At 36.6% G+C, this 12,627-nt stretch overlaps 1 protein-coding gene across 1 annotated transcript in view; it reads right to left on the bottom strand.

The window, feature by feature from the left end:
• The window catches only part of vta1 (vesicle (multivesicular body) trafficking 1), a 33,173-nt gene that overhangs the window by 9,540 nt on the left and 11,006 nt on the right, over window positions 1–12,627 (bottom strand). The window contains exons 2-5 of the mRNA XM_051876562.1: window positions 11,932–12,026; window positions 9,134–9,261; window positions 7,342–7,417; window positions 5,149–5,260 (exon numbers count right to left, since the gene is read on the bottom strand). Coding sequence (XP_051732522.1) covers window positions 5,149–5,260; window positions 7,342–7,417; window positions 9,134–9,261; window positions 11,932–12,026 — 411 coding nt within the window. The remainder of the gene's footprint in view (window positions 1–5,148; window positions 5,261–7,341; window positions 7,418–9,133; window positions 9,262–11,931; window positions 12,027–12,627) is intronic.

Genomic DNA, 12,627 nt, shown 5'->3' with positions numbered 1-12,627 from the left:
TAGAATTGTAACATGCATGTAACATTTGAGTAAATACTGCAATGGGGGAGATGTTGTAATAATAAAAACTAGCAGCAATCAGAACTGTTATGGGTGATTTCATTTTAGCAAGACAAAAATGGGTTCATTATAAGGAATAATTAAATTTGCAGCATGTCCAAATCACGTTTTGCAATCAGTCATGCTACGTAAAATTAAAACATTATACATAATCATACTGTACATGCATACATATGGTCATGCCTGCTATATTTGTCTCAATTTAGGCTAAACTTGGTTATATAATCTACTTAATGCAAACCAATTCAAATAGAGCAATCCACAGATTCACATGAAAACTACAAGAGAGACATGTAGACAATGATTTCAGCATGTCTACAGCATGTTGTTCACTGACTTTTTAAACGTCTCATTTTTTCCAAGCTGTACTTGTCCTGACACCGGAGCCCATTTCTGTTTGACCTTAATTTCTCAACGGGCTAAAGTAAAGAGACCTTTACTTTCCATGGAGTCATGGCACGGGTGCAAAGTCTGCTCCAGGAAACGAACAGCTACTGGTGTAAACACTGTAGATGAGTCTTAGGAATAGTATACTAATTGAGAAAGTTGTTACAGATCAGTTTTCTTTCCTTCAAATAAGCCTTTTTCCCATGCCCCGGGGCGCGCTTGCCGTGCATATATTCCCGTAAGTTGGAAAGGCAAACTCGGCGAGGAGACAATACCACTAGTATGGTTCTCAAAGGAATATTCCAAGTTAAGTTCAAGCGGCAGATGTGGCAAAATTTTGATAACCACAAAAATTAATTTTCACTCGTCCATCCTTTATATATATATAAAATTTTACTTAAAGCTTGTATGCATAATACATTATAAAAGTATTTTTAATTGCATGGTCTCATGAATAATTGTAACAGCTATAATACATTATAATACTTCTCTATTCATTGTCACACCAGTAACACTTTACAATAAGGTCTCAATTGTTAACATTAGTTATTGTATTAACTAACATTATGTTAGTTAACTAATGGATAATTTCATTAGTCAACATTAGTTAACTAATGAAATGATCCATTAGTTAACTAACATTAATTTTTCAACATTATTGAAACCTTATTATAAAGTGTTACAAACATGACAAACCACCAATTTGCAAATTTGCAAAGTACTATAATGCATTTTAACTTTGGTTTAAATTATTTATGAGAAGATACACAATGCATTATAACATACAATATGAATCCCTTTATAATGCTTTATACATAAAGGCTTTAATTGTTACCTGTAAACCCAAATTATCCCTTTAACAGCAAAACTGAACAAATTAAATGTTAATATAAAACATCAAAACAACCTAATTGTAAACCACAATTAACTACATTAGTTAACATGGACTAAAAATGAACAATACTTATACAGGATTTATTAATCTTCTTAGTTCATGTTAATTTCAATATTTAGTAACACATTATTAAATCAAAAGTTGTATTTGTTAACATTAGTTACTGAGAACTAACAATGAACAGTTTTATTTTTATTAACTAAAGTTAAGAAAGATTAATAAATACTGTAACAAATGTACAGCTCATTGTTAGTTAATGTTAGTTACTACATTAATGTTAACAAATGAGACCTTAATGTACAGTGTTAGCATCATAATCATAAACACACTGGTTTGTAGCACAAATACTTTTACCGCTTACTGCACTTTATTATTCTTCTAGTTATTTACCTATTGCAGCGATATGAATTGGAATTCTTGCACATTCAAAGAAAACAGTTTAGTTCTGCTTTGCAAAATAAGGTGGATCACATGCCCCGAAAGTGCTAGTTGTCATACTGGGATCCCACATGCACAGGAAGAACTTGATTAACTGCTGAGGACAATAGCAAACGAACAGTTAATCAGCTGACCCAATGCAGGTCTGACCTCAAACAAGGTGTGGTGTTTGTTATACAGCACATAAACATCTTGGCATATAGTTACAATAGATTTTCTAGTTGACCTCCTTGGAAAAGACAATTTGACAGACACATGGAATGAGATACTGTGATAAGGTGCTTAAACTCAGCAAGGCAAAAAGCATGCTATCATTTCCCTTTTGGCAATGCTGCACATTAGTGGGAATAACCAAGCATGAGGTCACTACTTAACAGGGGCCCAGCTGCTAGAGGTAAAGCTTAAGAAATACAATTTAAATACCATTATAACATGAAGAAAACACTTGTTATAGGAGCTTTAACAACAGTTAAAAATAAAACAGCGCAGAATAAAAATCCGTGCTGATACATTATATGACAGTATGTCACATACTACAGAAACATACTGTGCATGCATGTGTATGTCCCAACGGCTCAGTCTACAGATGACTTCATCTCTGACATGAGCAGGTCAGGTCAAAAGCAGCACGCCCAGCAGATGTGGAGAGAAAAGTGATCTAACTAAACCCCACCGCCAAGCACTACTTTGACCTGCACATGAAGGAGAAAAATTATTTTCAAACAACCATCTTAAATACATTATCTTGCAGTCAAACGTTCACATCTTTCACATCATCTCTAAACAAGATGCGCTTTTACCATGATACCGCAACCATATAGTTGGTGATAATATTACACCGGTTTAAACTAAGAGACAACCAAAGGCAAACCAAGAGGCATCAGATGGACTCTCCTCTCAACACAGGAAGATCTTGATTTTGCTGACGACCTGGTGCTGCTTTCACATACTCACCAGCACATGCAGGAGAAAACATCTCGTCTTAGCACCTACGCACACTGAACAACCCCCAAGCCCTCACCAGTCCAAGTAGAAGGAACATATCTACCCACAACTGGGGAGTTTATTTACCTGGGCAGCACCGTTTGACACACGGAGGAGCAGGCAGTGACGTCAAGAACCGTCTCAGCAAAGCCAGAAACACATTTAGTATGTTGAACAATGTGTGAAAGTCCTCACATTATAGAACCCACACTTAACTGAGACTGCACCAGAGCTGCATCCTTTCCACCCTACTTTATGGCTCTGAATGTTAGAGAATGACAGAGAACGACTTTGGAAACCATCATCATGAGAAGGCGATGGATCCATTGGACACGTCATCCAGAGGGAACAAGATGTCATCGCCTGGGACACCCTCTTCTGGACACCAGAGGGTAAACGAAAGAGAGGAAGACCCAAGTTCCCACTGGGAAGTTCAATAGGAAGACCCAATGAACAGTGGAAGCAGAACTGAAGGCACTGAACTACACCTGGGATATCATTCAGAAGCTGGCCCAAAACAGACAGCAGTGGCAAACCTTTGTTGTTGCCCTACATGCCACTGAGCATAAGGGGGAAACTAAACTGAAGAGGTTCAAAATTTTGTTAAATAACTGCAAAAGGTGTTCACAAATGTCTGGACTCATATTTCAATTTGCATATTCTAATTATAAATATGCTAGTATATTCCAGGCCTATTTAACTTGAATTCAACCTGCTTAAAAAAAAAAAAAAAAAAAAAAAAAAAAAAAAGAAAGTTCAGTGGCCCGTTTGAGATTGCTAGTTTTTTCGCTTCACTACATTTCTCCACAACTTCTTTCCTTGCTGTGAAAATGTGTCACTGCATGAACACTGTGGAGAACGTGTGTCAGCTGTCAATCATTCAGTTCTAAAACCAGTGGAGCATTTTTTACAGTCTCCTGGAATCATTCAAACTGAAAAAAGACAAAAACCACCAGTTCCAAGTAGAATGAAAAATACTTGTTCCAACCTGTGAGTTTATTATGCAATCAAAACTATAGCAAAACAGAAAGAGCACAATGTGAAGAGGCACTATTAAATAGACGCACAGAACTTGTATCCGTCTGATTTCTTCTCTCTATTATGGACAAATTTTGAAAACCAGTTTACTGTATTTTTTCTGAATTTCCTCCTAGGTGGGAATCTTTCTCATGAATAATACAAAATGTTATAAAAGAAACTAAGAAAGCGATAAAATGTTTTATTTTTATAACATAACTGTTCTGCTGATTTCATTCACAAAATATTCTAGCTCGGGCTTGCCCCAATGATTGTTTCATTTGGCCCACTTCTTGATGAAGTTGAATAGCCCTGCTATATGCTATTGGCACAGCCGTGGTGTTCTACGTCTGGTGATCATTTATTTAAATAAAGTTTCAAGAGGAAATGGGTTTGGTATTGCTATTGTGTAAACACTTTCTTTAAGAGGATAGAATGACCTTTCCTTTCCAAATGTCCAAATCCAAACCTTTGGCTTGTGTAACTCAATACAAAATGAATGAATTAACCATTCCAATTGTTTTTTTTATAGTGGAACATAAGCGACATATTAAACAATAATCAATCTATTTGTGTTCTGTGAATTTATTAAATTACTATAACATCCTTTTTTCTTTTTTTGGTTGAATGTAATGTCCTAAACACTGGCTACAGGTCATCCACAATTAAATTAAGAGATGCACAATTATGCTGAAAGGTCAGAAAAAGAGAAATAAAATATTTAGATGTCTTACACACAAATGTATTGAGAAATGAATTGCTGCCACCACAATGAAACTTCCTATTACTGTTTGACATTCTTTTCTTAGTCCTCCTATAAACCCATTTAGGTACTTCTGACATACTTTATCTTTTTTTATTTATTTATTTATTTTTTTAAATCAATTTAATCAACAACGTTTTGTTTACAAGGTACTATATTACATTTATTTTCTATAACATTTTTAAAGAGACATTTCAATTCTGACTCTGTGTAACCCTAACTTGACATAATGCTTCAGCCCTTTCCTTCCTAATGACTATCCTTGACTGTGAAATAGTTAGGCTACTCAACAGTGAATAATTTTCACACTATTAAAAGGGGTGGCAACCCTGATCCACTCTGTGATTGTTAAAATAATGACTACATAAATAGAAGCCTGTGCTGACTCGCAGGGGGAGGGTCACTGGGCAGGTCGTCATCTCCTGTGTTCTTCAGGACTTTGATAAGGCACACAATGTGCTAACATTTACTGACTCCGAAACAACAGACTAGCATGGAGAAAGCCACTCAGTAATCCTGAAGGAAAGCCCCCCAGCTGGTTTGTATTTTGTTAAGGGGAGTCACAGGATCATTCTGGGGGAGCAGATATAATATCAGCACTTACCATATGCTTCCCCCTCCATTCCAATAGGACCGGGCTGCGGAGTCTCACCATTCTTCAGGCAGTTGTGGATATAGGCTGCCTTCCACTTTGCATACTTCCTGTGTTGGATGTTCTGGAAAGTAGAGAAAAGGGGAGAGTCAATCAGTGAATTATTAAGATAAGAAATGTTCAATTAATGAACTTTCTCTGCAAAACAATAGGTGATAAAAGGAGCAGATCTGATTTATTAGGATTTTGGCTGGATGTGACCCGGATAACACTTGAGTGATGAATGATTCACTCATGACTATGATTACGGTACATTCACTTATAAATGTCAGTTTAATGACTGATGTTCTGCATTGTTGTCAAATAAAGCAATAAAACATGAGAAGCTCAAGCTGTGCATTAAAACTAATTTGATGTCAGTTAAGGGCTGCAAAATTCCTTGAATGGCTTATGCAATACATTAAAAGACACCAATATTTATTAAATAACCAAATCTGGGGTTTTCAAACTTTTTGTCAAGTACCCCCAAATATGATGACACCCCCTTGTAAAGTCAAGTCTCCTTTATTTATATAGATTAAAACAATACAGATTGTTTCAAAGCAACTTTACAGTGATAACCAGAAAAATAACAGAATCGGTGATGCAAATTAAATTAAATTCAGCTGTAAAGCAGCTCTAAAAAAAGACATTAGTGTCATTATTCAGCTGAAGTCAGTTCATTTTATGAAACAAATTATGAAAAAGTCAAATCAGCAGTTTTGTTCTCATCCAATAGTGTCAGTGCAGTCAAATCAATATTACTGAATTAAGTAAATTGTTTTCTTTTTTAATAAATTTAAAAATGTAATTTATTCCTGTGATGACAAAGCTGAATTTTCAGCATCACTCCAGTCTCAGTGTCACATGATCCTTCAGAAATCATTTTTGATTATTATTATCAATAGTAATGTATCTGTCACACCACGTTAAAGACCGCCAAAACAGTATTTATTGTTTGAATTTCATAAAAAAAAATAAAAAAAAAAGCCCAAAGAATTTGACTTTGTTTATATCAAAAGTAAAGCACAAAACTTATAGTGATTTAATGAGTGGGATACGCTCTACAATGCTCAGCAAGATCGTTTCTCGGGATTTAAGAATCGATATTGATTCATAAAAATGATTGGCGATTAAAATCGATAGAAATCCATATTTTTACCTAGCCCTAATAACAGCTATTTTTACATAAGGACCATTCTTTCACAAAGTGAAAAACGAATGCAATGCATTCAGCATATTATTCATATAAGAGCTGTAATTATTGAATTTGTACAGTAAAATGTGTTTTTTTGTTGTTGTTTTTTAAAAAGATGATGACTTTAGAGTGTATCGACTTTATTTTCAATGCTCTGAAGTGTGCTCAAACATGTAATTACACCACCAACTCACATCCATTAAAAGGGTTTTGCAGACTCTTGAAGCACTTTCACATCTCAACTTCTACTTTTACATACATCAGTACTGGGTCCTCTTAAGTCTAGCACTAAAAAGTTCCCTTTCCTCATGTAATTTAATATAGCACACAACTCCTTGTGGCATTGTCAGACAGAAACAGCACAGTAATGGAGGGCGATTCTGAGAGCTCATTGTTGAAACAGTCAGTCCACTCTACAGTAAGGAAAATGTCTGGCCCTTAGGGAGCAAAGAACACTCAATGAAACATTGTCCATCTTCGGACACAGGCCACTTCCCCTCTGTATAAAAGAGACATCTGCGGCCATGGCGACCAGTAGGGATGGTCTAATAGGCACACTGGAAATACACAGATTCAACTGGTGGATTAGCAACACTTTCCAGGCCCAATTTTGCCAAGAATTGGCCTCTCAAAACCTCTGTGTACATTGAGACTGGTGAGGCGTTGTCAGTCCTTGGGCTCACTTTTATAGTTTCCCATTAATTTCCACGTTTTCATGTTTTTGTAGCCGTTTTCAGATTTGAACACGAGAACATGGCTCTAATGACGTATTTGATTCCATTAGACGTTTTCACGTTCCACTAAATTAGGCGAGCTTGTGTCTGTGCCATCAAAAACGGGGACTGTGTCAAGAAACACATCTCAGGCCCATATTTATGTCCCTTCAACACAAAACTTTGTCATACTAGCCTTGGCGTCAAAATATAGACCTACTCGGTTGAAAATGTAGGGGACAAAAAGTGACTCACCTCTTCTGATAATTCGCCAAAGACAGTCAACACATCAAACAGAAGACTTGAGGTGTAGAAGGACTTGATCATATTTCTGTGATCAAAAACAAATTAAACTGTTAACACAGCAATGCAGTCATTTAGTTTCTCAGAGTACTTCTTTTCACTAAAATTAAGCCAGTTGTAGGTCTCATAAAGCAGATGTGTAAAACAAAGATCTTACACACACACTACCATTCAAAAGTTTGGGGTCTGACCCCAAAGTTGCTTTCTAGCTTAAATGTCAATTACCAAAGACATATTTAGTTAGGCGTTTTTTAATTTCCTATGAACACTTATGCAATGACCCCATATGTCAATCTCCCTATCACCATCCTGGGACAGATTAATCATAGTCGCACTTCTGCTGTAGTGAAACATGCCGCCGTCCAAACTTCCTAGAACATTGGTTCTCAACTGGTTTGGCCATGAGACCCACATTTTTCCATGGTCATTAAGCCGCAACCTAATTTTATTTATTTATTTTTTGGGGGGGGGGAATTTACCATAATTTCTAATATAATATATAATTTGGCAATAAGAATGATAATAAATTTGCTTTTTCACAAAAATGGTTGACACACACACATAAATACCGTCCCACTTTACTTAACATACACATAAATTGTAAGAATATGATGAATAAACAGTAGGCCTATAAGGTGAGGCTTATTGAAATTGCAATTGAAGAGTACGCACTACGATCACAGTATAATGGCTGACAGAACAAGATGGTTCTTTTTTCTAAGGTGAGAAACTTTTTATTTCGTAACAAGTTACTTAAGGCATGCCGCTCTGGTCACTGTGAGAAAAATCTCATTCCCTCTTTAGAATAAAACCTTTAGGGTTAGGATTATACATTCATGTTCAAGAAAACTTAAAGGAACTTGCTGACAATACCGGCATTGTTTTTCCAGAATGAGAATAAATGTCGTGAACTACAGTACCTTTTATAAGTAAAACCATAAAGTACACAATGATTCACCTTTTGCACTGTTTGAACAAACCCCAAGTATGAATACATCCTGAAAAGTGGCCTCTGGACAGGGAGTGTATGCAGGTCTGACAGCTTCCTATGGTAAGACTGATCTTCACTCTAAACCTCATCAGCAGGATGAGGACAAAGAGCATAAGGGCAAATGTGGCACGAAATGCCAAAGTTGATCCATTTCAGAATGTATTTTGAGACCTTAGAGGGAATGTTGTATCAGCATAAGACTTTGTTAGCAATCCACATAGAGGTATTTCCTGTGCGATTGCATCGCGTACAAAGTTCCTACGTCTACGACAACATCCTGAAGCTTATTTCTGAGTTTTTTTTTCTTCTAGGTGAACATTTTACAGAAGTGTACTCAGGTTTATCTACCTACAACAAAACTAACAATCACTTTAAATACCTTGGGTAGTGCCAGTCGGTATGACCTGAGGCCTGAGTCACTGCCAGGTATTCAGCTCCTGGACCCTTTACCAGCATTGCACTGCCTATGACGTCACTGTCCACAACAGCTTCATTATACTGCTGTGACCTGTAACGCAACACCTGGCTAATCCATGCCGTCTCACTCCCAGGCAACCACCTTGTACAGAGCCAGCTTTGTTGCTAATTTTAGCCTGCTACTCACTCGCTATATGTGCATTAGTGACAGTGGGATTATTTTGTGTCATGGTTCGGTGAAAGGAAACTTCAATTAAGGTGTGCCCATTTAAAATCCTATGTCTAAACATTAAGGGGATGAAAAGGCCAACTAATCCAACCTGCACCTTGACTTACTTGTGGAAACGTCCTGATCGATCTTCATTGTCTGCATAGAGGAACATTTTTATAGCGTAATTCTCAACATGGGCATTGCCAACTATTTCCTGCGAGATGGATTCATTGTCGCTGAGCTCCTTCTTCATCTGAAACACAAAGAACCACTCAAAAGTTAGTTTTTCATGGGCAGCACTGATGCCAATGCTAATACAATCTAAAGTGCTATGCAAATGTGGTCATATTAGCATGTTTTAGCATGAGCAATACTGTAAAGAGTGTTTACGGCACCATTTATGACAGACTTTAGATGATTACTCTCTAAAGCTCTGGTTTCCATAGCATGACTTGTTAATTCCTGAGACGCATCAGCCACTTTGATTCCACTCCAGAAGGCTCGTGTAATTAATATTTTGTTGCAAAAGAGGGTCCCTCTGGAGAGTTGCCCACGCGCAATTAGTGGACTCATTCACCCAGCTATTATTATGATCCTTTCAGCGACACCAGGCTAATGAATTTGTAGCCTCACAATTCACAGAAAACAGTTAAAATGTAACAGACAATGACATTGCGTGGACTAATGTAGGCTCATGCTGTCCTCACTTCTAATAATACTGAGACAGAAACCGAATCCAAAAATATCCATTTGTTTTCCTGGCCTGAGTTTTCAACAAGACTTGTCTTCATGGACTTCATCCTTCTCCATGTTGGTACATTGACAATAAATGTGCTGTAGCTTCATTTAAAATAAATTTTATACTGTGATTACATAAAGACTGTTCTAAAGGTGGTCCTCTAAATTTCGACATCAAATGGAATTGCAGGTTTTAAGCACATTTTTTTAGCCTTAATCCTGATCTCGGCAAACCGTGTAGCACATAGACGCCGGTGACCCGGTCTTTTACTTTGGCGTTTGGGTGCTAGCCATTCCAAACCTCTAAGCTTCAGCCAGTCAGGCTCTGCCTTCCTCTCTGTGATGTTACAGTCTGCTAGAGAGCGTCAGGTTTCCTTGTAAAATCAGTAAAGCAAATACGACTGGTTACATTTCAACAGGTGGAACCTGGGCGCCTGAATGGACTCACTGTTCACATTTTAATGAAATTTTTACCTATTCCGTGAAAAAGCACCGTGAAGGCACAGTACATCACTTGTACTGTATCACAGAAGAATATAAAAACAGAAGTCGGAAGGAAACGTGCAAAAACAGTACAGAGAGAGAAAGCGAGATTGGATGCTGTTTTGCACACTAAATCAAAGCCTCGAAACTAGATCTTGTCTCTGCACACCGATTCCGTGGGGTTTACTCAAAATCCCCTTGGAAAAAAAAGGAACACTGGAGTCATTTTAACAGTTACTAAAAGAAAGCTTGTTCTGTTAAGAAAAACGTAGAAGGTTCTATGTGTTTTTTGGCCAAGAGACTTGCTGATATTGAGAACGAGAGCAAGATATAGGTGAAGTGAACCTTATTACGCAGCTTGTCTATGAGACAAAAAGCAAGCTGCGAAAAGCTATAGATCCTACTTCTCACACTAAAAAAAAAATAGCTGACATATGAGTAATTTAAATAAGTGGTTCAGAACAATTTCCAGTTTAGGCATTTTAGTTTAGATCATGTTTACCTCTGTCACAAGTGCACCCATATTTATTGTAGTCTGGGTCATGTTTTCTTTTAGCTTGTGTAGTTTTGTTAATTGTTTTTCAAGGATGAGGGCATATTACAACCTGTCCATTTTATCATTTACCAAATTTGTCTAGAAGTAGCTTCTACTAGCTGACAGATGAATTTGACCTTGAGTTTGACTGGATGTTGCATAAACAAAATATATGAGATTTAACTTCCTTTTTTAACATTATATAAGCCTACTTATCTTGCTATTCAACTATGAACAATTATATATTTAGCTAGATTTTATTATATGCATTTAGCATTGTTTTTTTGTTTTGTTTTTCAGGATAGGCCTGTGAACCATTTTAGGGTTGAGAACCACTGATATAAATAAAAGTTAAGCTACTTGAACCAGTCTAATTTTATAAAAGCACTGCAAAACATTTTCTCTACAAACAAAAAGAATGAGGTTGCTTAAGCTCACAACTTATACATAATCTATAAACAGATAATAAAAAAAAAAGTTGTAAGTTTAATGGATACATGGATTTCTCTCTTTATGAAGTACATTTTGTGCACATAATCCCCTAAATGACAGATGGATGATTCAGACCATAATTAAAGAGCAGAGCTTCATCTTTTCATTGTATGGTGTTAAAAGAGAGTTCACTATAAAGTACTCTTCATGCTTTAGACCTTTTGACCGGATGTGCCCACCAGGATCTGGGTCTCCACAGGTTGTTGTTTCCCGTTTCTGTGACATTTAATGAACTGAGCCAAGGCGATAGTAAAAGCGAGCACTGGAGACTGCAGGGTCTCCACGCTTGTCTAATTGGTTCCTGAAATGGCTATAATAGTACCTAGGCATTTTTTTCCTCAGCTTCCTGCTCCCCTTTTGAGGAGAACTATAAATTCAGCCTTTTGAACAGGGATGAGAACACAGTGGCCTTAGTACAAAAGGTCACTCAACACTTTTTGCTAAAGCCACACAAACAAAAACAAAACACAAAACCAGTCAAAGCATGAGTGTAGAATCAAAGTGATCTGTCAATATCAACATATTGCAAGATGCATAAGGCAATACATTTGTTTTTTTGATTTTAAATAAAGATCACGTTAGGATTGAGATCAGATCAGTTGAATAGCATGCTTAATGAGTTTGAGGTAAGCTGTTTATTAAAAAAAAAAAAAAAAAAAACTCTTTAGGACTTACCATTTCCAATTGATCCATTAGTTTCACAAGAAACTTTCGGCACTCTGGAGTTTTGCTATCTAGTTTCATTCCTGTCTGCATGGCGTAAAGTCGACCTAGAACACATTAAAAATGAAGAGCATTTTACTTCAAATGTTTAACACCTAAACTGATGTCATGCTGGCATGGCATTTAGTATGCAGTACTAGGGTTGTCACAGCACCAAAATTTCAGTAGTCGATACTAATACCATTAAAATTTCACAGTTCTCGGTACTAATTTCAGTACCATAGCATTAAGTACTTTAAAAATTTGTCCCATTTTGTCTCACCTGTTATCACTGTCAATCATTGCAGTTTCAGATTCAATTGTATCATTTATATATGGTTGCCAATCCAAGAACTTTGCAGCATGACAAACAGAACTTGTATTCAGATTGTGAATGGGTAATAAACAGAAAGAGAAGAGCCCTTCCTTTATAATCACTAAGGCTGTCAATCTCTGAAGCACACAAGCTCACTGAATTCTGCACTCTTGTGAAAACTCCCTTTATAATAAAAAAAGCTATCTTTTTGTACATTAAATGTCTCATTTACATTGTGTTTACACTTTGTTGGTTATAAAGAAAGGACTTGAACAAAACAAAATCCGAGTTTTCAGTGATGTTAAGCGGATTCTGACTAACTTACTGGCTACCAGCTCTGATAGGCCATTATG

Source organism: Ctenopharyngodon idella, chromosome 20 (genome assembly GCF_019924925.1).
Source record: "Ctenopharyngodon idella isolate HZGC_01 chromosome 20, HZGC01, whole genome shotgun sequence".
Classification (NCBI taxonomy): Eukaryota; Metazoa; Chordata; class Actinopteri; order Cypriniformes; family Xenocyprididae; genus Ctenopharyngodon; species Ctenopharyngodon idella.
This window is presented reverse-complemented; position numbering and strand designations above follow the sequence as displayed.